At 43.6% G+C, this 23,114-nt stretch overlaps 1 protein-coding gene across 1 annotated transcript in view; it reads left to right on the top strand.

Moving 5' to 3' along the window:
- Positions 1-23,114, top strand: part of PRRC1 (proline rich coiled-coil 1) — a 43,488-nt gene that overhangs the window by 5,426 nt on the left and 14,948 nt on the right. Inside the window, exons 3-6 of the mRNA XM_077462147.1 lie at positions 41-442; positions 5,054-5,190; positions 7,370-7,472; positions 11,483-11,646. Of these exons, the coding sequence (XP_077318273.1) occupies positions 41-442; positions 5,054-5,190; positions 7,370-7,472; positions 11,483-11,646 (806 nt within the window). The remainder of the gene's footprint in view (positions 1-40; positions 443-5,053; positions 5,191-7,369; positions 7,473-11,482; positions 11,647-23,114) is intronic.

Here is a 23,114-nt window from a genome sequence, read left to right as displayed (position 1 = left end):
TGTTGAAAATAACTATTTGTTTTCTGTTCTTTATTTCCAGTTTTATCGAGTCCTTTGGCTGGTCCATCCTTTCCACCTTCTCAGTCTTTCGCTCCTCCTACTTTCTCTTCCCCTCTTCCACCAGCCTCTGTTCCTCCAATGAGAACCTCTGCTCCTCTGCCATTTGCAAGTCCACCCCCTGTCCCAGGGGTACTATCTGCTCCTCTTCACACATCCGCACCTGCAGTGTTCAGCAGTCCTTTGCCATCATTCTCCTCTCCTGCTTCTTTCCCACCTCCTCCTCTCAGCTCTACCCCTGCTCCAGCCTTGGCGGCACCACCACCTATGGGTCCTCCTGTCACGGGATTTTCAATGTCTTCTACCTACGATATCACAAAGGGTCATGCTGGACGAGCACCACAAACACCTCTGATGCCAACCTATTCTACACCCCCTGTCACAGGTTGTGTTCTTTCACATTTCTTCCTTTCTTCTCCCAAGTAACAGGCTCCTATGTTGATGATGATATTTATATATAATTTCTTTTTATTTTATTTATTTTTGTTTAAATTAAAGTAAGAAAACATACAGCTTTGCTAGTAAACCATACATTCATATCACTGAAATGTTAATGTGGCTTATTTTATCATGTCACTCTTATCAGAGTGCATGAGATAATACAATTCTATCCACTGTGCTGTTAAATCAGTCGCATAATAACTATTGTTATTGTCTATCGTAAGTTTGAATTTATTTGGTTACTACGGGGCAGCATAGACAATTGTTATTTCAGGGATATTGATATAAAGCTCAATGTTTAACCGAATATATCTTACAATATCATGCTTAATACCTGGATAAGATCTTTATTTATATACACCTGGTTCAGGCTATGTTTTGTAATTCTTCTGTGTTTGTTTTTTGTTTGTGTTTGTTTTTTTTTTTTTTGTTTTTTTTTTTTTTTTATAAAATGTAGTTCTTAAAGGATACATGTACTTTCTGTTCAGTTGTCCTTTAAAAACTTTTTTCTTTTTTTAATAATCTGCTGGGTTACAAATGGTGTCTTAAGGTGTATTTAATGTCCTGGATTTCTATGTGGTGTGGTTGGGTTAATTTTTTTTTTTTGTGTTGGGTGTTTTTTATTTTTTTATCAGATTCCAACTTCACTGATTTGACTGATGCTAGGAAGTGCTCCAACATGAGGCTTCCTGTTCAGCTACACAGAAGCCATCCTGTCCGCACCTCCTCTCTCCCTGTTCATTCACAGGATGTTTTGTATTCTTTAAACAGTTTCACAGAATACAAAACGTTCTGTGATTGGACAAAAGGATAGTAGGGTGTGGAGAAATGACAGGACCGCTGCTCTGTAGGCGAACCACAAGTCTCCTGTTAAGAGTGTTGTGAATTTTGAGAAAGCTACACTTTTCAGCATCAGTGAAGTTGTAAAGAAAAGGTAGTGAGCCAGGAAATACCCCTCATTACATTTTTACTATTTGTAAGCCAGTGAATCTTACAAAAAAAGGTAAGTGCAGCTTTACACTCAGATTTCCTGAGTTAGCAATGATAGTTTGAACATTAAGTCTTGTTAAAGCCTACATTTGATGGATCCTATTTGCAAAATGTAATCATTCTTTTTGGTTCCAGTGTGTTGGTTATGTTTATACTGTGTATTTACCTGACAACAAGCAGGATTGTTTCTCAGCGATTCCTTTTTGCAGTTTTAAGAGCTCATCTACACTTGTGTTGTGGATTGCTTTTGTTGACTGGTCTATGTGTTTTTTTTTTTTTCTCTCGAACAGCCAAATGGGCTTTTTAAATATGAATAGTACAGCAAGCTTAGCATTTAGCTCGTAGTTGGGGTGTCGCCTAATTTACTCCATGGCATATATGTACCCCCCCATATGAAGCATGTCTTAACTGCTTAAGGGGAGGCAGTAAAAACAGGGCTCAGCTGCCGATTTTTACTGCCCCCTTAACCATAAGTGTAACTCTTCATTGACAGAGTTTGAGGTGGTGTAAGGTGCTCAGGCATTTTTAACTAGGCAGATTCTGCACTGAGAACCGAGCCACCAAACACCGCCGATGGCTCAGTTCTCACTCATCTCTACTCCTCTATGCTCATTAGAGCGCTGAGCTGTGGAGGGGCGGGGAGCGGCTGTCTCAGCAGCTCGCTGAGACTGGTATCAGTCAAGGCAGCTGGCGGATCCAGACTTTGGAAGTCGGAATGACATGCTGCCTCGACTGATCCTGGTGACGTCAGCAAAGAGGGAACTTCAGACCACTCTCTGCTGAAAACGGGTCACAGGAGTGCAAAACAAATTGCACTTCTGTGACCCAGAGGAGAAGCCCAGCCTAAAAAGCTCAGGCTGGACTTCTCCTTTAAGTGCAGGTTAGGAAATGAGTCTTAAGCCCCATACACACTATCAGATTTTCTGCTGATTTGTCTTCAGGTTTACCAAAACCATGTAGTGCAAGGGCCTGCCGGATTGCATACAAATTGAAACTCTTAGTTTGACCTCATATTATATGGTTTTGGTAAATCCTGAAGGAAAAAAAAAGCAGAAAATTTGATAGTGTGTATGTGGCTTAAGGCTGCTTTCACACTGAGGTGTTTTTTTTAGCGCTAAAAATAGCCTCTAACGCACGCCTGAAAACCCCCTCCCCATTTGTTTCAGTGTGACTTTTCACACTGGGAAGGTGCACTTGCAGGACATTCTGAAAAGTCCTGCAAGCAGCATCTTTGGGGCAGTTTGTATGTATACCTTGCTCCCAAAACGCCTTGCACCTTGAAATAAATGGTCAGCGCTGCCGAAGTGCCTGCAGAGCTCTTCAGCAGCCCCACAACACGGGCAATTTTTAATCCCTTTGGCCGCTAGCGGGGGATTAAAAGCGGCCCAAAAGCACCGCTAAAACGATGGTAAAGCATTGTGAAAAATGACGGCGCTTTACCGCTAAGGCGGAGCAGCTACAGTGGGAAAGTAGCCTTACTCTTCTAGGTAAAGTAGCTACTTGGCATGGAGTAAATGAATAAACAAATTGGCGCGCAAGGTTTACACCCTACAAACTCCACTGTATCACCCATGTGCTCTTCACATAAGGCAGTATGAGCTCTTATGAATTTCAAGATGCTCTCAGCAGTTTCTCAAAAGTAAAATAATCTTTGGTAAAGCATTGAGCTGTGCAAAATGCTCTTGTCTGCCACATGTAAATAAAGGAGGTTTCCTGCATCCCAATCATGTGAAAATCATCTTTATCATTTTTGAAAATGGTTAGCTGAGCAGAAAAATATATTTTAGGTAATGACTGTAATCATTGGTGGACAATTTGTTCCTTTTTTTTTTTTTGCACTAACCCTACATACAGTATATGATGTAAAGCTGTGTGTGTGTGTGTGTGTGTGTGTGTGTGTGTGTGTGTGTGTGTTAATAAGCTTATTCCCACAAGGCAGTGCATCAGGTGCTGTCAGAAATCGCAATGCCAACCCATTCTGATCAGGCTGAAAGTACACAATGATCATTATGGAACCAGATGCATCACAGCCTATTCATAACAAACTAGAGATGGATTAGTATCATTACAGTTTGCTGTATGTCTGGGCAAGAAAAAGAAAACATTCAGTACATCTCTGTAATGCATGCTCATCCCCTGTGTCTTGTCTTATCAATATTGCCAGGAATTTGGTTGGCTCCTAACTTTCTGGTTGAGCTGACAACTTGTTGCAGCTTTACTGAAATCCTAAGCAGTGTTGTCAGCAAGTTCTGAGTTCTGCTCAGTCACCTGCTCTGTTTCAAGGTAGACCTGCCAGGGAACCACCTAGTTTGGGAATGAGGGAACGTGACACTCATTCTGCCTCCCCACAATACGGCGATTAATGCCTGATTATCCAGCTGTTATATGGGGGAGAGTTAACAACACACACATGTACAGAACAAGTGGAACCTTGCTCTGAGGCTCAGTTCACACTTGTGCACTCTGCTGCGAGATTGCATGTGATTCACACTGCAGTGCAAATCACATGCAATGTCCGTGCAATGTGATTTCAGCCATACAGATAGTATGGCTGATATCGCATTCGGACCAAACTTGCACAGAACCCTTTTTTGGTCCACACCAGGATCGAATCACATAAGTGTTCACACCCGTGCGATCCGGTTCATGTCCGAACTGTCAGTTTACAGTGCGACATGTGAGCTGAAATGGGGGTTGTCATTAACATTGTACTGATGCTCGTGGCAGTTCGCATATGGCAGTGTGAACTGCCATGCGAGTGGTGCGTGATGCGGGAACCCGCTGTGGATTTGCAGGGTTCCCGCATCGTACAAGTGTGACCCAAGCCTGAATCTTGTGCAGGCTGGTGGTTGATTGGATCAGTATAAAAAAATTAGTGAATGTTTAACTATGGCTACTTTATTCTCCTTACTGTATATTTTACCCAATATGCAGGTTCACTTTAAACTTCTACATAAAGCAATATTGATTTTTTATTTTATTTTTTGCAGCAAGTATTGGTAAAGTCTTTAAAAACATCTAGACTTGAGAGAAATACTGAATGTCTTCTAAAAGTGCTTGTTTTTAATACTGACCCTCTGACAGCTTTGCCTGCTCAATCACTGATCCAGCCCCCAGAAATATGCACCAAATCCAAACTCTGCATATGCTTGTTCCAAGGCAGGGACTTAGGAAATACTGAAGCAATAGGTGGCAGGAGGTTCTAAATGACAGCCTGCATATGTATAATGCATGTTTGTTTTAACCCATCAGTCTCCATTTCATTGGTCAGTGTTGAAGACCATCTATATCAGAAAAATGTTTTCAGTGTCGCTGCAATCCTACAATAGTGAAAGCTGAGTTGGCCTTTTGCTGCTTTCTGATCATGCAGTCTTCTGTACATCTGGCAGATCGACATCTATGACATGCAAGCATTTGGTGGGTTACAAATTGAATAGATTGGGTTGATAGGTCCTTGCATCACATAGTTTTGAAACATACAAAGGAGAATGTAGGCAATCGTATTGTAACATGTATGCTTAGGCTATGGAAAGCATGTTTCTAATATGTTTTCTCTGTATTGTAGTTCTGCCAAATCCTGTTATACAACATGGTGCTAGTACTGCAGGATCATCCATTACCTTTCCAGAGGAGCCTGATGATCCCCGTGTGCACACACCACTTAATGAAGGACCTACTGGTGGGATATGGGGCTTTATTAAGGTGAGAAATAATAAATTGGGGGGGGGGGGGGGGCTTTCTTTTTGTTATAGAACACTGTTATGCATGTATACATGCACTTTTTTGTGTGTCTTTATGTGAAATTCAAAGTAGGGAACTAATCGTTTCCCATAGTCCAGAGGCATTAAATGATAAAAACCGCCGATAGCTCAGTTCTCGGAGCTCCCTAAAGCAGAGCGCTTGTGACTGTCAGTTACTGCTGTCTGCTCTGTCACCCCCTCGCTCATCGGAGTGCTGGGCTGTTGAAGTGGTGGAAGCGGCCTGCTCAGGCTTTCAGCAGCTTGCTGATAGGCTGAGCAGGGTGCCAGTCCAGGTATGTGGGCTTCATTGTCACGATCTTGCCTGAGCCTGGTCTGGCTCTGTGACGTCAGCTGACAGCGCCCCACTGTCAGCTGAACACAGGTCACAGGTGTGCAGGACGAACTGCATTCCCGTGATCTACAGGAGAAGTACAGCCAAACGAGCTTTGGCTGTACTTCTCCTTTTAACACCTATTAAGACAAAAGATGTAGGTGGTGTATTTTATGCTGCAATACAGTAATCGGGCTCCATTCCATGTTATGGTTTTATGCACGAATAAGATTGAATTGAATATACACATTTTTATTTATAGTCGGCAGAATAGTAACGCCTTACTTGGGATCCTGAAACCGCAGCATGTACTTAATTTGTGTGATCCACCAATTTCTACAATTTTGCTGAGACAACCTCCTGCCTGACTCACTACAATCACTTTTCTCCCCTACATGTATGATAACATTTGTACATATTGCCACTTCTATCCTCTGCTCTAGCCCTGCCCACACATGATGCATAGGGGTAGCCAGAAAGGGGAAATTCCTGTAAATGTTTTGCTGATACCAATTTCGGCTATGACCAGCTTACTATCCAGTGCTGCTTAGCAGCTGAGTTATATGGCCTAGGCATCTTATCCTGTGCTTACCAAGCTACCCAAGGAAGTGGTGTCCAGCAAAGGTTGGGTGACCACATTGCATAGGCAAAAGAAATGCAACATATTTATAAAGCAATGAATATGACTGTTGCCAGACATTCATTGCTGGTGACTTAAAGTGATACTAAAGTCTCGTTATGATTGTTATTTTTTTTTATGGGGGGGGTCCTCCTCTTCTGGGGTCCCTCTTCGGCTCTCCTGGCCCCTCCCTCCTGACGAGTGCCCCCACAGCAAACAGCCTGCTATGGGGCCACCTGTGCGGAGCCCTGGCTAGACCCCCCCCCCAATTGGCTCACTGACTTTGACAGCAGCAGGAGCCAATGGCGCTTTGCTGCTGTCTCAGCCAATGAGGAGGAAAGTCCCGGGCAGCTGAGTCACTTGTGCAACATTGCTGGATAGAGATGGGCTCAGGTAAGCATTAAGGAGGCTGAGGCTGCTGCACACAGAAGGCTTTTTATATATAAAATGCATTAAGATAAAAATCCTTTTGCCTTTACAATCACTTTAATCTGTCTTTTTCTGCCGTATGTAGTTTGCACTGAGAGGAAAAGAATTGTTAGCTGGTTCTATTCTAAAAGAAGGAATAAAGCCCTTAAAGGATAAGTTCACCTTTCGTAACACATTACACCCATGTTCAGGATGTAACATGTTACAAACTAACCAGCCCCCACTCCCTTCCGAACCCCCACTCTGACAGCTAGCGGGGATCTCTCTCCTCTTACCCCCGCCCCCCCCCCCCCCCCCGTTAGCTGTCACAATTTTAAAAAAACCTCTACATGGAAAACTACAAGTCCCAACATCCTTTGCAGGTGTTGGCTTGTAGTTTTTAATGAACTACCACAACGCTCTGGAGCACTGTGGTAGTTCATTCATGCTTCCTGTCAGATTGTATCTGCTTGCCTGCCAGATACACTGACAGGTCTGCAGGAGACCTACATGTACGTGAGTCATGGAGAACCGCTTCTGTTCTATGAAGGTTCTATAATGATACCAACTCAAATCAAAACTACAATCTGGTCTGATCGTAAAAGTATAGACACTTGTAGTCCTAAAGGGACAATCCCTGGATTGATAGGACATGCCTGCTTACATTTTAGCTTGGTCATTATTCCACCAATGTGTATTATTTGTTTTTTCATTGGCTTTATTATAATTATGTTTTGTGCAGGTATAATGAGGTGTTCTAATATGCTTTTCTGATCACTATAGGGAGTGGCTGGCAATCCCATGGTGAAGTCTGTGCTGGATAAGACCAAACATTCAGTAGAGAGTGTGATCACCACCCTGGACCCTGGCATGGCTCCTTATATCCGTAAGTGAAAAAAATGCAGACATGTGTGTGGTGGTTTTTATTTTTATTTTTTTTTCCAGCATACAACCTGGAAATGCTGTTTTGTAGTCCAGTACAGTTTAGAAACTGCAGGCCTCATTATTTCTGTGCTACGTTCATGCTTGGTACAATGAACTATAGGCATTCAGAGACATAAATCTGAAAACACGAAACTTGCTTAAATGGATTGTAAAGTCTTTTTTTTTTTTTTTTTTTTAATAACAAACATGTCATACTTGCCTCCTCCTGTGTAGTTAGTTTTGCACAGGGCAGCTTGGATCTTCCTCTTCGCTGCTCCTGGCCCCTCCTTCCTGTCGAACCCGAGCAGAGTCACAGCTCCCTGTGTCCATTCAGACACTGATCCCCAACCTGGCCCTGCCCCCTCTCTCCCCTGATTGGCTAACTGACTTTGACAGCCACGGGAGACAATGGCGCCGCTGCTGTGTCTCAGCCTATCAAGGGGAGAGTCCCAGATGGCTAAGACACTCGTGGACATCAGTGGACAGAGATGGGGCCCTGGTAAGTAATGGGGGGGGGGGGGGGTTGCTGGGGAGGCTGCCACGCACAAGTTTTTTATCTTCATGCATAGAATGCATGAACATAAAAAAAAATAAAATAAAAAAAACCCTGCCTTTTCAACTCCTTAAACGAATGATTGTGGGAAGTATGTGTATATATAAAAAATTTTTACACTGGAGTGTTTAGCCCATAGTGTGTTCAGATACAAATGGCCCGTACACGCGATTTGAAAATCGTATGACAAATACCGCTTTCAAAGTGTACGATAATCTGATAGTTTATTACACAGCATTCCATAGCCGATCATGATAGTTCATCCGATTTTATTATCCACTTGGACAAGCGTGACATTTTTTTCTGGTACTGTGAGGAAGTCTGGACACCCTGTTGGGTATTTCCGCCAAGAAGCTATTTCCCAAGTCCTGAAATACGAGACCAAACGATCTGGCTATAGAAACCCCAAAGACCAGACAACACCAGTCTTGGAGTACACCAGAAAATGAACTGCTTTATTTTTAGAAACGCACTAAATTTATACAGCAAACCATCAGATAAGGGCTACTCCCATTATCTCAGACAAAGGTCACCTTACACAGTAGAGCTAGTCCTATTATCATAACAATGATCTCCTCAGACAGTCCGGCTCCCCACACTAACTTGCATAAGAAGCCGCAAGCAATTAGTGACCAGTTCTGGATAACTTAAGAACACATTATAACAGAGTTCTCCAGGCCATGGTTCTCCTGCAGCCCAAAGTCCGTGACAGGTACGATATCCGATCATACCATTTTCGTTTAATCAGTACAGTTGTTTGAAAATACTAATACACTACAGCACATTGCATCACTTTTTTTATTTTGTCTTACGAGAATTTTTGTCACTTTAGTAACCTATTCAACTTTTACTTGTGACTAGCAAGCAAAAAAAGTTGGATGCTCTGTCGTCTGATTTTCAGATCGTGTGTATGGGGCCTTAGTTATAACCCAAGTGTTACATCCTGTGACAGTCATGTCTACACACTGTAGGACCGCTGTTACAAGTGCTGGCATTAGAGGGCAGTGTTGCAGAGCTGATTGAGTCTGTATAGTGCACCATGTTAATGGACAACTACTATCAAAACAAAGGCAAAGCATGTCCACTGGTTGCATATAATTTAATTAGTTCTATAAAAATATTCTTCAGTGTCATCTGCAAGTAGGGTTGCCACCTTATCCCTTTAAACACTAACACATATGTATTACACAGGTTCTGGGGCTAATTAAATTCAGATAAAGGCATCAAGTGAATTTAATTACCACCTTAAACAGCCACAGAACCTGTGTACCGTATTTATCGGCGTATAACACGCACATTCAGTTTAAGAGGGAAGTTTCAGAAAAAAAAACCATTTTAAATAAGGAATTTTGAAGCAAAATAAGGGTCAGTGCCCATCTGCAGCCTCACCATTGCCATCAATACAGCAGCCTGATCGATGCCCATCTGCAGCCTGGGGGGGGGGGGGGGGGGCGCGTGGCGCAGCCGGGTGACCGCCGACAGATTACATACAGTGAGAATCTCCTATGATAGACAGAACAGTGGTCCAGTGGCTGCCCAGGAGACAGGATTTCCTATCACAGTCCGCCAAGTAAACAGGAGATTCTCACTGTATGTAATCTGACGGCGCTTGTGCCGCCCCTTCTCCCCCCCCCTCCGTCCCCTCCAAGGCAGCTAAACTTGATTATTGGTGTATAACACGCACATGCTATTTGCACCCAATTTTTCAGGGTGAAAAGATGCGTGTTATACATCAATAAATACAGTAATATGTGTTCAGGTTTAACCACTTGCCGACCGCTGCACGACGATGTACATCCATTTTTTGAAGAGGGATATCTCGGTAACGGCAGCAGCTGCTGCCACAACCGAGATATCCATCTCTTCAGGCGGCGGTCGGCTGTACGATAACGGTGGTCTCCGCGGCGGATTCACCGCGAGATCACCGCTATCGGCGGCGGGAGAGGTGCCACCCCCCCTCCCGCCGCCCTCCCGCACCTTCCGCCGCTTACCGGAGCCGTCGGTAGCGGCAGAGGCGATCGGGTCCTTCCGTCTGCTGGGCATAGAGACAAGTGAGGCTAAGATGGCCCCCACTCGTCTCTATACCATAGGAGGGCGGAAGCGACGTCAAAACGTCACTTCCGCCCATACCTCTTAAAGGTATATTTTTTTTTTTTTAAATGTCAGATTTTCATTTTTTTTTATTTTTTTTATTTTTTTTGCATTTTAGCCCAAATATGTGATCTGAGGACCTTTTGACCCCAGATCTCATATTTAAGAGGACCTGTCATGCTTTTTTCTATTACAAGGGATGTTTACATTCCTTGTAATAGGAATAAAAGTGATCCATTTTATTTTTTTAAAAAGTGTAAAAATAAATTAAAATAAGAAAAAAAAAAAAAAAATTTTTAAAAACACCCCGTTACGACGAGCTTGCGCACAGAAGCGAGCGCATACGTGAGTAGCGCCCGCATATGAAAACGGTAGTCAAACCACATACGTGAGGTATCGCCGCGATCGGTAGAGCAATAATTCTAGCCCTAGACCTCCTCTGTAACGCAAAAAATGCAACCTGTAGAATTTTTTAAATGTCGCTTATGGAGATTTTTGAGGCTAAAAGTTTGACGCCATTCCACGAGTGGGCGCAATTTTGAAGCGTGACATGTTGGGTATCAATTTACTCGGCATACCATTATCTTTCACAGTATAAAAAAAAATTGGGCTAATTTTACTGTTGTCTTATTTTTTTATTCAAAAAAGTGAATTTTTTCCAAAAAAAGTGCGCTTGTAAGACCGCTGCGCAAATACGGTGTGAAAAAAAGTATTTCAATGACCGCCATTTTATTCTCTAGGGTGTTAGAACCCCAAACATTTTATATTGTTTTTTTTCTAAGTAATTTTCTAGCAAAAAAAAACTGTTTTAAACATGGAAACACCAAGTCCGAAAAAGAGGCCTGGTCCTTAAGTGGTTAAAGGGATGAGGTGGTAATCCTACCTGCAAGTGGGGTTATGCAGTTTGAAGAAAAATGTTTATTTTATTTTTATTCCCTGATACTAGTGAAGGTAAACAGTTTGGTAATGCAGAAATAAGCATCACTGTCCATAAGTAGTAGTAAAATGCTAATATTCTTAACAAGGTACTGAATGAAAACCATTTTACTCCACAGATTTAAAGTTTTTTTTTTTCTTCTCCTGCATGAAACGAATTTGATTTCTATGGGAACAAATGTTGGGTTAGGGAGGAAGACTGTTCTTTACTGTCTTGTTACTTCCACAAAGGCCATCTATTGAGGAGAATTCATTACTGGCTGCTCTTTAGCTAGTGTTTATTTTCCCCACATGTATTTATAAGAGAATAGCAATGTGGTTGTTGCAGACACTTGGTATAACCTGTGCGTCTTCTATCAGCTTCTTTTTTTAACACTTCCATTTTTGTGTAGGATCTGGAGGAGAGCTTGACCTAATAGTGACATCTAACAAAGAGGTGAAGGTTGCAGCTGTTCGTGATGCTTTTCAGGAGGTGTTTGGAATGGCTCTTGTAACAGGGGAAGATGGACAGTCAAATATTGCACCACAGCCTGTTGGATATGCTGCTGGGTTAAAGGTAAGTGCTAGATCTATTCATTTCAGTCTGCACACATAAACTATAAATAAATATATACCAAGGTAAAGCACGGCTGACAAGTTATTGCAGAATTAAAAAAAAAAACAGATGGATGTGTCTTGACTTTTGAAATGGTTTAGATCACTCGTATCTTGGTGCCACCGGCACCTAGAACTATCTCTGGCTTATACTTGCCTGCTTCTAATTAAGGGAGATATTGCTGTCTAGACCTCACAGCCACTTGTCATATTCTTCCCCAGTTGGGTCTGTGCATGTCCCCTTCGCTTACATTCATTCCTGTAGATTTCAGAATCTGAACTAGTACTTGTATGCACCATGGGAATGAATGGAGAGCGCAGAGTGTATGTGAAAGACTGACTGGGATGATTTTGGCCAGTATCAGTGTGACTTTTACTGGATTAGGGACAGGTGAGCATAAGACTGAGAGGGTGGTGAGGGAGGAATACGTTACTTCAGTTCTGTGGGAACTATAAGGACTAGCTTTACACTAGCCTTGCTCTCTGAAGAGTGATCCATATTCAGATCGCTCTTCATAGAGAATTTGACAGATGGCAAGGAGGCATCATATCTCCTCCTCACCACCTGCTTGAACCCCGCAATAGCATCAGTTTCAGGGGTTGTTCAGCAGGTGGTATTTTCTACCATATGCAACAGTGGAGATACCTTTTGCCGTGCTACTATGCAAAGCATTGTGGCAGCAGCATAGGTAAACACTTCCCTGCAGCCTTTTGCAGCTAAAGGAGGGGAGTTTGGGGACAGTAAATGCGCAGCTCAATGCTATTGTTTTACCAAACCCTAAATGCTAGTGTAAATGTGTCAGAGCAAAATTACGCATTTCATAGTAGATACAACTATTCCCATTTACAGTATTTTTTAGTGTTCTTTTTTTTTTTGCATAGGACTCTTGCTGGTTTGTTGCAAGCTTCAGCGGGGTTTTGTATTTTGTCATTACTACCCAGGAAGGTTCAGCTGCACAATTAATAAGCACGATTTTATGTGGAAAATGAATTTGTAACAAAACCCTTTGCACCTACACAGGTGCACTTTTACATCATGGAAGCCTACCCTCGCTAAGCCTGCATAGGCATCTTTAGGCCTAGGAACAGAAACCATTGCCTGATAGTTTGTACCTTCAGTAATATGGCAGCCCCTCACAACTATGTTAACTACAGTGTGGTGGGGAATAGTTTATAGTGTCTCTAGCCACTTGCCGACCGCCGCACGCCGATGTACGTCATCAGAATGGCACGGGCAGGCATAAGCACATACATGTACGTCCTTTGCCTCCCGCGGGTCGGGGGCCCGATCGGGCCCCCGCCCGGTGCCTGCGGCGGTCGGTTTTCGTTCGGGAGCGATCCCGGACGAGGGGACGGCCATTCATTCATGGCCACCCCCTCGCGATCGCTCCCGACGAATGGAAATCCCCGGTGACATCACTTCCTCTCCTGTAATGTAAACACAGGAGAGGAAGTGATGTATTCTCTCCTCCGTGTCGGTATTTTTCGTTCCGACACGGAGGAGAGCGGATCAGTGAGTTGCACCAACACATCCCACACACAGTAGAACATGCCAGGCACACTCACACCCCCCCTTTACCCCCCGATCACCCCCCCAATTACCCCTGCCCCCCAGTCACAGTGACACCAATGTCATTTTTTTTTTTTTTTTTTTTTTTTTTTGCATTGGTGTCATTTGTGACTGTAATAACTGTTAGGGCAGTTAGGGTTAGCCCCCTTTAGTTCTAATGTACCCCCCTAACCCCCCCAATAAAGGTTTAACCCCGTGATCACCCCCCGTCGCCAGTGTCACTAAGGCTGGGTTCACATTGCAGCGGTTTATGAGAACGAATGTGATTCGCACCGCACTGCAGTGCAAATCACATCCGATCTCTGTGCGATTCGAGTTCAGCCATTCGCCGCACCCGCCACACCCGCCGCACCCGCCGCAAATTCGCACGGGACCCTTTTTTTGGCCCGCAGCAGAATCGGATCGCATGGGTGTTCACACCATGCGATCCGAGTTTGCAGATCGCACTGCGATATGCGAACTGATCTGGGGGTGTCAGTAACATTTCACTGACACTCCCAGCAGTTCGCATAGGGCAGTGTGAACTGCCGCCGGGAGGCATGCGATGCGGGAACCCGCCGCGGATTCGCGGCGTTTCCGCATCGCTCCAGTGTGAACCCAGCCTAATAAGCGATCATTTTTCTGATCGCCGTATTAGTGTCACAGGTGACGCTAGTTAGGCAGGTAGGTATTTAGGTTCGCCGCAGCTTTTTATAGCGCTAGGGACCCCCATATACTACCGCATAAAGCCCCCTGATTGCCCCCTAGTTAACCCTTTCACCAGTGATCACCATATAACTGTTACAGGTGACGCTGGTTGGTTAGTTATTTTTTTATAGTTTCAGGGCACCCGCCATTTATTACCTAATAAAGGTTTAACCCCCTGATCACCCGGCAGGTGTCATTTGTGACTAATAACTGTTAGGGCAGTTAGGGTTAGCCCCCTTTAGTTCTAAGGTACCCCCCTAACCCCCCCAATAAAGGTTTAACCCCGTGATCACCCCCCGTCGCCAGTGTCACTAAGGCTGGGTTCACATTGCAGCGGTTTATGAGAACGGATGTGATTCGCACCGCACTGCAGTGCAAATCACATCCGATCTCTGTGCGATTCGAGTTCAGCTATACAGATAGTATGGCTGAATTCGTGTCGCACCCGCCGCAAACTCGCACGGGACCCTTTTTTTGGTCCGCAGCAGAATCGGATCGCATGGGTGTTCACACCATGCGATCCAAGTTTGCAGATCGCACTGCGATATGCGAACTGATCTGGGGGTGTCATTAACATTTCACTGACACTCCCAGCAGTTCGCATAGGGCAGTGTGAACTGCCGCCGGGAGGCATGCGATGCGGGAACCCGCCGCGCATTCGTGGCGTTCCCGCATCGCTCCAGTGTGAACCCAGCCTAATAAGCGATCGTTTTTCTGATCGCTGTATTAGTGTCACAGGTGACGCTAGTTAGGCAGGTAGGTATTTAGGTTCGCCGCAGCTTTTTATAGCGCCAGGGACCCCCATATACTACCGCATAAAGCCCCCTGATTGCCCCCTAGTTAACCCTTTCACCAGTGATCACCATATAACTGTTACAGGTGACGCTGGTTGGTTAGTTATTTTTTTATAGTTTCAGGGCACCCGCCATTTATTACCTAGTCTCACTAGTGTACCCCTAAATTTAGGGGTGTCTACTTTCTAAAATGGGGTCATTTGGGGGGGGGGGTTTGTGCCATCTTGGCATTTTATGGCCTTCAAAACTGTAACGCCCTTAGAAAGCCTGAAGGCGGTGCTTGGTTTTTGGGGCCCCGTACGCGGCTAGGCTCCCAAAAAGTCCCACATATGTGGTATCCCCGTACTCAGGAGAAGCAGCAGAATTTATTTTGGGGTGTCATTTCACATATGCCCATGGCATGCGTGAGCAATATATCATTTAGTGACAACTTTGTGAAAAAAAAAAAAAGTTTGTAATTTTCCCGCAACTTGTGGCAAAATATAAAATATTCCATGGACTCAACATGCCTCTCAGCAAATAGCTTGGGGTGTCTACTTTCTAAAATGGGGTCATTTGTGGGGGTTTTGTGCCATCTTGGCATTTTATGGCCTTCAAAACTGTAATAGGTAGTGAGAAGTGAACTCAAAAAATTACGCCCTTAGAAAGCCTGAAGGCGGTGCTTGGTTTTCGGGGCCCCGTGCGCGGCTAGGCTCCCAAAAAGTCCCACATATGTGGTATCCCCGTACTCAGGAGAAGCAGCAGAATTTATTTTGGGGTGTCATTTCACATATGCCCATGGCATGCATGAGCAATATATCATTTAGTGACAACTTTGTGAAAAAAAAAAAAAAAAAAAAAGTTTGTAATTTTCCCGCAACTTGTGGCAAAATATAAAATATTCCATGGACTCAACATGCCTCTCAGCAAATAGCTTGGGGTGTCTACTTTCTAAAATGGGGTCATTTGTGGGGGTTTTGTGCCATCTTGGCATTTTATGGCCTTCAAAACTGTAATAGGTAGTGAGGCGTGAAATCAAAAATTGACGCCCTTAGAAAGCCTGAAGGCGGTGCTTGGTTTTCGGGGCCCTGTACGCGGCTAGGCTCCCAAAAAGTCCCACATATGTGGTATCCCCGTACTCAGGAGAAGCAGCAGAATTTATTTTGGGGTGTCATTTCACATACGCCCATAGCATGTGTGAGCAATATATCATTTAGTGACAACTTTGTGTAAAAAAAAAAAAAAAATTTTTTTTTTGTCATTATTCAATCGCTTGAGGCAAAAAAATAAAATATTCAATGGGCTCAACATGCCTCTTATCAATTTCCTTAGGGGGTCTACTTTCCAAAATGGGGTCATTTGGGGGGGTTTTGTACTGCCCTGTCATTTTAGCACCTCAAGAAATGAGATAGGCAGTCGTAAACTAAAAGCTGCGTAAATTCCAGAAAACGTACCTTAGTTTGTAGATGTGACAACTTTTGCGCAAACCAATAAATATACAATTATTGACTTTTTTTTTACCAAAGACATGTGGCTGAATACATTTTGGCCTAAATGTATGACTAAAATTGAGTTTATTGGATTTTTCTAATAACAAAAAGTAGAAAATATCATTTTTTTTCAAAATTTGCGGTCTTTTTACGTTTATATCGCAAAAAATAAAAATCGCAGAGGCAATCAAATACCATCAAAAGAAAGCTCTATTTGTGGGAAGAAAAGGACGCAAATTTTGTTTGGGTACAACATTGCATGACCGCGCAATTACCAGTTAAAGCAGCGCAGTGCCAAAGTGTAAAAAGACCTCTGGTCATTTACCAGCAAAATGGTCCGGTCTGAAAGTGGCTAGGCAAAAGAACAATCTGTAGAAAGTGTCCTAAAAGTGCTGTGTCCTTCAAAACAGTCTGGTCTTTCTGTATCTGCTCTACTATGAATTGCTGTACTTTCTCACATCATTGTTTGTTGCTTGTTTGCTGATACAGGAAAAGCTTTATTATTATTATTATTATTATTATTGGTACTTGTATAGTGCCATCAATTTACACAGCATTCTATATTGTACATTCACATCAGTCCCTACCCTCAAGGAGCTTACAATCTAATGTCCCTAACTTGCATTCATATATTAGGGCCAATTAACCTACCAGCATGTCTTTGGAGTGTGGGAGGAAACGGGAGTACCCGGAGGAAACCCACACAGGCACAGGGAGGACATGCAAACTCCAGGCAGGTAGTGTCATTTGGGAGTCGAACCATCTCCTTTCTTGACGCTGTATTAAAAATATGTATTTAAGTTTCTACACTGGATACTGTTAAAGTACTTTGCTCCTTCTTTTTTTTTTTCTTTTTTTTTTGGATAGAGTGGGGAAAGGTTAGAACCTCTATTGGTAATAAATCCTAATTGAGGCACAAATATAGGGATTTCCCCACCACTGTTTTCTGGGGACAGCATTTTACCAAATCGAAACTCAGGCAAAATCTGCAACAGGAAAACGGACAACAGTAAAAAGCTGACAGAGGTGATAGCCTTCCCTCTACTTGAAGATCATGATTTTCACAGCATAACCTCTTTCACATTATACAAAAATATTGGGCAAGCTTTACTCTTTTTTTAGTTTTTCGTTTTAAAGTGTATTTTATTTTTTTTTCCCCCCAAAAATATTGCGTTTGAAAGAATGCTGCGCAAATACAGTGTGACCTTAAAAAAACACTATTTTATTCTCCAGGGTCTCTGCTAAAATATATAGTTTTGGGGGTTCTAAGTAATTTTCTGGTAAAAAAATGTTTAACTTTTTTTAAGCAACACGTGTTAAAAAAAGGTGTAGTCTTTTTAGGCTTAATGTATGATGTTTTAAAACCTCTCCTGAATGATTTAACATGACAGTTAGTAACCAACATTTGAAAACATCCATTTTGCCCCATTTACATGCAGTGTTTTTGCATTTTTTTTTTTTTTATTTTTTTTTGAGGTTGTTTAAAAAAAAAAAAAAAAACAGTCAAAAATGTATCTCCCATTTAAAAACGCCAAATGCCTGTAAACGCAGTAACTCGCATCTAGCCATGTTTACACGTTTTACAGGCATTTGGCGTTTCCAAAATCAATGCTTCTAAAAAGGACAGTATCCAAAATAAAAAATTTTCAAGCGTCCTGCGAGAGCAATAATTCTAGCACCAGACCTCCTCTCGAACTCAAAACTGGTAACCTGTAGAAATCTGTAAACCTCACTTAAGGAGATTTTTAAGGGTCAAAGTTTGTCGCCATTCCACAAGCGGGCCAATTGTTTGGTGTAAAAACAAAACAAAAATATCACGCTTGGGGCAAACCTGAGAGCTGCAACTAAAAACCATCTAATATCAAAATATGGGTCAAATCAGAAAAAATTATACATAAAGTTGCGCTAAATATACGTGAAAATTGAAGTGAAAAACTCAATACAAATCACAAAGAAAATGCAAATCAAAAAAACATCCTGTGTGAAGTTCAATCAAGAAAAAAAGGAGTCTTTGTAATCAGGGAATCTTAGTTCCAAAAAGAAGCCAACGAACAGGAAAATCAATCCTTTTTACGAATTCAGTGGAATCTTCCTGACTTTGCCACTATCACATCCAGATCTGAAAAAGGTTTAACTCTTACCGCAATGGGTGGACTCCAAACCAGCGGAGTCGTTAGCGCGAGCAGACAGCCCTCTGCAGGGTTCTTTTGCGTGTATTCCGTTCCGGTGTACTACTGAGGGCATGGATAGATGCGGATCATTCGAAGGTAACCAGCCTAGATCGAAAAGTTCCGGAAACCGTCGTACGTCCTGCTTCTCCTCTCGGTCACCCTAGAGAAAGGCAAAGTGGCCGTCCGATCTCCCTGTATGCCTGGAGTTATCTAAAGCTCCCCAGCGAATCATCGAATGCCAAGGTTTTTCAGTGCGCAAACATCCTCCTGGGGCACAAAATAGGCCCGGTCCTTCAGAGGTTAAGATCGGGAGGGGGGGTAGAATCGCAATCCCGATTGATTAATTGTGCAGCTCTAATACATTCCACATAAATAATTATGTTCCCAAAATTAGTGTGTGCTGTAAATTGCCTGCGTTGGTCCTGTTTCTTCTTGCTGGAGGCTGTCATTTTGCTGAAGCTCAGAGCCCCTGAACGGCAGGCAATATTAACCACTTTCAGACCGGACCATTTTGCTGGTAAATGACCAGAGGTCTTTTTACACTTTGGCACTGCGCTGCTTTAACTGGTAATTGCGCGGTCATGCAATGTTGTACCCAAACAAAATTTGCGTCCTTTTCTTCCCACAAATAGAGCTTTCTTTTGATGGTATTTGATTGCCTCTGCGATTTTTTTTTATTTTTTGCGATATAAACGTAAAAAGACCGCAAATTTTGAAAAAAAATGATATTTTCTACTTTGTTATTAGAAAAATCCAATAAACTCAATTTTAGTCATACATTTAGGCCAAAATGTATTCAGCCACATGTCTTTGGTAAAAAAAAAGTCAATAATTGTATATTTATTGGTTTGCGCAAAAGTTGTCACATCTACAAACTAAGGTACGTTTTCTGGAATTTACGCAGCTTTTAGTTTACGACTGCCTATCTCATTTCTTGAGGTGCTAAAATGGCAGGGCAGTACAAAACCCCCCCAAATGACCCCATTTTGGAAAGTAGACCCCCTAAGGAAATTGATAAGAGGCATGTTGAGCCCATTGAATATTTTATTTTTTTGCCTCAAGCGATTGAATAATGACAAAAAAAAAAATTTTTTTTTTTTTTTTTTACACAAAGTTGTCACTAAATGATATATTGCTCATGCATGCCATGGGCATATGTGAAATGACACCCCAAAATAAATTCTGCTGCTTCTCCTGAGTACGGGGATACCACATATGTGGGACTTTTTGGGAGCCTAGCCGCGCACGGGGCCCCGAAAACCAAGCACCGCCTTCAGGCTTTCTAAGGGCGTAAATTTTTGAGTTCACTCCTCACTACCTATTACAGTTTTGAAGGCCATAAAATGCCAAGATGGCACAAAACCCCCACAAATGACCCCATTTTAGAAAGTAGACACCCCAAGCTATTTGCTGAGAGGCATGTTGAGTCCATGGAATATTTTATATTTTGCCACAAGTTGCGGGAAAATTACAAACTTTTTTTTTTTTTTTTTTCACAAAGTTGTCACTAAATGATATATTGCTCACGCATGCCATGGGCATATGTGAAATGACACCCCAAAATTCTGCTGCTTCTCCTGAGTACGGGGATACCACATGTGTGGGATTTTTTGGGAGCCTAGCCGCGTACGGGGCCCCGAAAACCAAGCACCGCCTTCAGGCTTTCTAAGGGCGTTACAGTTTTGAAGGCCATAAAATGCCAAGATGGCACAAACCCCCCCCAAATGACCCCATTTTGGAAAGTAGACACCCCTAAATTTAGGGGTACACTAGTGAGACTAGGTAATAAATGGCGGGTGCCCTGAAACTATAAAAAAATAACTAACCAACCAGCGTCACCTGTAACAGTTATATGGTGATCACTGGTGAAAGGGTTAACTAGGGGGCAATCAGGGGGCTTTATGCGGTAGTATATGGGGGTCCCTGGCGCTATAAAAAGCTGCGGCGAACCTAAATACCTACCTGCCTAACTAGCGTCACCTGTGACACTAATACGGCGATCAGAAAAATGATCGCTTATTAGGCTGGGTTCACACTGGAGCGATGCGGAAACGCCGCGAATCCGCGGCGGGTTCCCGCATCGCATGCCTCCCGGCGGCAGTTCACACTGCCCTATGCGAACTGCTGGGAGTGTCAGTGAAATGTTACTGACACCCCCAGATCAGTTCGCATATCGCAGTGCGATCTGCAAACTCGGATCGCATGGTGTGAACACCCATGCGATCCGATTCTGCTGCGGGCCAAAAAAAGGGTCCCGTGCGAATTTGCGGCGGGTGCGGCGAATGGCTGAACTCGAATCGCACAGAGATCGGATGTGATTTGCACTGCAGTGCGGTGCGAATCACATTCGTTCTCATAAACCGCTGCAATGTGAACCCAGCCTTAGTGACACTGGCGACGGGGGGTGATCACGGGGTTAAACCTTTATTGGGGGGGTTAGGGGGGTACATTAGAACTAAAGGGGGCTAACTCTAACTGCCCTAACAGTTATTACAGTCACAAATGACACCAATGCAAAAAAAAAAAATGACATTGGTGTCACTGTGACTGGGGGGCAGGGGTAATTGGGGGGGTGATCGGGGGGTAAAGGGGGGGTGTGAGTGTGCCTGGCATGTTCTACTGTGTGTGTAGAGTGTTGGTGCAACTTACTGATCCGCTCTCCTCCGTGTCGGAACGAAAAATACCGACACGGAGGAGAGAATACATCACTTCCTCTCCTGTGTTTACATTACAGGAGAGGAAGTGATGTCACCGGGGATTTCTATTCGTCGGGAGCGATCGCGAGGGGGTGGCCATGAATGAATGGCCGTCCCCTCGTCCGGGATCGCTCCCGAACGAATACCGACCGCCGCAGGCACCGGGCGGGGGCCCGATCTGGCCCCCGACCCGCGGGAGGCAAGGGACGTACATGTATGTCCTTATGCCTGCCCGTGCCATTGTACCGACGTACATCGGCGTGCGGCGGTCGGCAACTGGTTAAAGTGGAATTAAACACATTGATTTAAAAAAAATTCCATTCTTGGAATGTTGGGATTGCTAACTGTCACTTTTTCTTGTGTCCTCAACCAAACTCAAACCATCAAATGATCGCATGTGCAGCACCATGGCAGTTGCAGATCAAACAGAAGCAGCTTCCTTGGCTGTAAAAGATAGGAGGATTTAATTCTGCTTTAAGGCTGTCAGCACTGTCTAAAATTGCCTAAGATGGGAGAACTGGGCATGTGCAGAGCAGGGTGAGACAGTATATTACTGGATTTTAAATAGACACTTATGTTTTACATAGCTATACCTGCAAAAGGGGCCAGCATGAAGTGATCTAGCAGGACTTCATTTTCTGGCTAAAGTTCCACTTTAAGTATAACCAGTTATAGTTGAGGTGAACCCTTGCCTTGTAAATTAACCTGTTCAGTTTAAAATAGAAACAAAGGCAAAACATTTTGTGTGTACACACATGCACAAAGTCTGACCACTAGATTATAGACAGGCTGTGCTAAGCAAAGAAGCAACCTGACCATTCTGGATTGGATGCACTTCCATGCCTGGCATAGGAAAGCAGGGGACTAGCAGGATAACCAGAGATTTCACACGAAAGAAGCAATGCAAGAGAACGGGTTACTTTCTCATAAACGTACATAAAACAGACACATTTCAGAAATTTTAAATGTTAGGGTAATATACACTTTTTAACCACTTGAGATCCGCGCTATAGTCAAATGACGGCTACAGCGCGGATCTCCTTTTCCGGGACTACGTCTATTGACGACGTTCCGTGCACGAGCGCCCTGCGCGCCCCCTGTGATCGGCGAGTCTGAGATTTGCCTGATCACCGATCCGTGCAAGGGGTCGATCCCGACCCCTTATCACGTGATCAGCTGTCAGCCAATGACAGCTGATCATGTGATATAACGGAGCCGGTAATCGGCTATTATTCCTCCTCACGCTGTCAGCGCAAGGAGAAAAAAAAAAAAGCCGATCACCGGCGGCCGTGATCGGGACATCAGTCCCGATCATGGCCAGCCCTGCTAGTGCCCACCTGCCCCCTGCCAGTGCCACATTAAAAAAAGTAAGTGCCACCCAGCAGTGCCCATAGTGCCACCCAGCCGTGCCACCCAGCAGTGCCCACAGTGCCACCCAGCAGTGCCCACAATCTGCCTCAACATAGGTGCTGCACCCCAGTGCCACATATACGTGCCCATCAGTGTCATCTACCAGTGCCCATCTGTGCCCACCAATGCAGCCCATCTGTGCCCACCAATGCAGCCCATCTGTGCCCACCAATGCAGCCCATCTGTGCCCACCAATGCAGCCCATCAGTGCCGCCTCATCAGCGCACTTCAATGAAGGAGAAAAATGACCCGTTTGCAAAATTTTATAACAAACTATTAAACATGATTTTTTATTTTATTTTTTTAATCTTCTTTTTTTGTTTAGCAAAAAATAAAACTCCGAGCTGTAATTAAATACCACCAAAAGAAAGCTCTATTTGTGGGAAAAAAATGATAAAAATTTCATTTGGGTACAGTGTTGTATGCCCGCGCAATTGTCATTCAAAGTGCATCAGCGCTGAAAGCTGAAAATTGGTCTGGGACTGAGGGGGGTTTAAGTGCCCAGTAAGCAAGTGGTTAAAGGAACCAAAAGCTATTCACTAATTCATACGCAATTTTGTGTGCTGAGAGATTCGATTAATGCATTCTGAAAGTTGATGTGCAGATATAACTTAAAGCTGGTAATATTGTTTA

Source organism: Lithobates pipiens, unplaced genomic scaffold (assembly GCF_037356315.1).
Source record: "Lithobates pipiens isolate NorthernLeopardFrog02 unplaced genomic scaffold, aLitPip1_a1.2 Scaffold_3, whole genome shotgun sequence".
Taxonomy (NCBI): Eukaryota; Metazoa; Chordata; class Amphibia; order Anura; family Ranidae; genus Lithobates; species Lithobates pipiens.
Note: the sequence above shows the minus strand (reverse complement) of the source record. Positions and strands in the feature narration are given on the sequence as shown.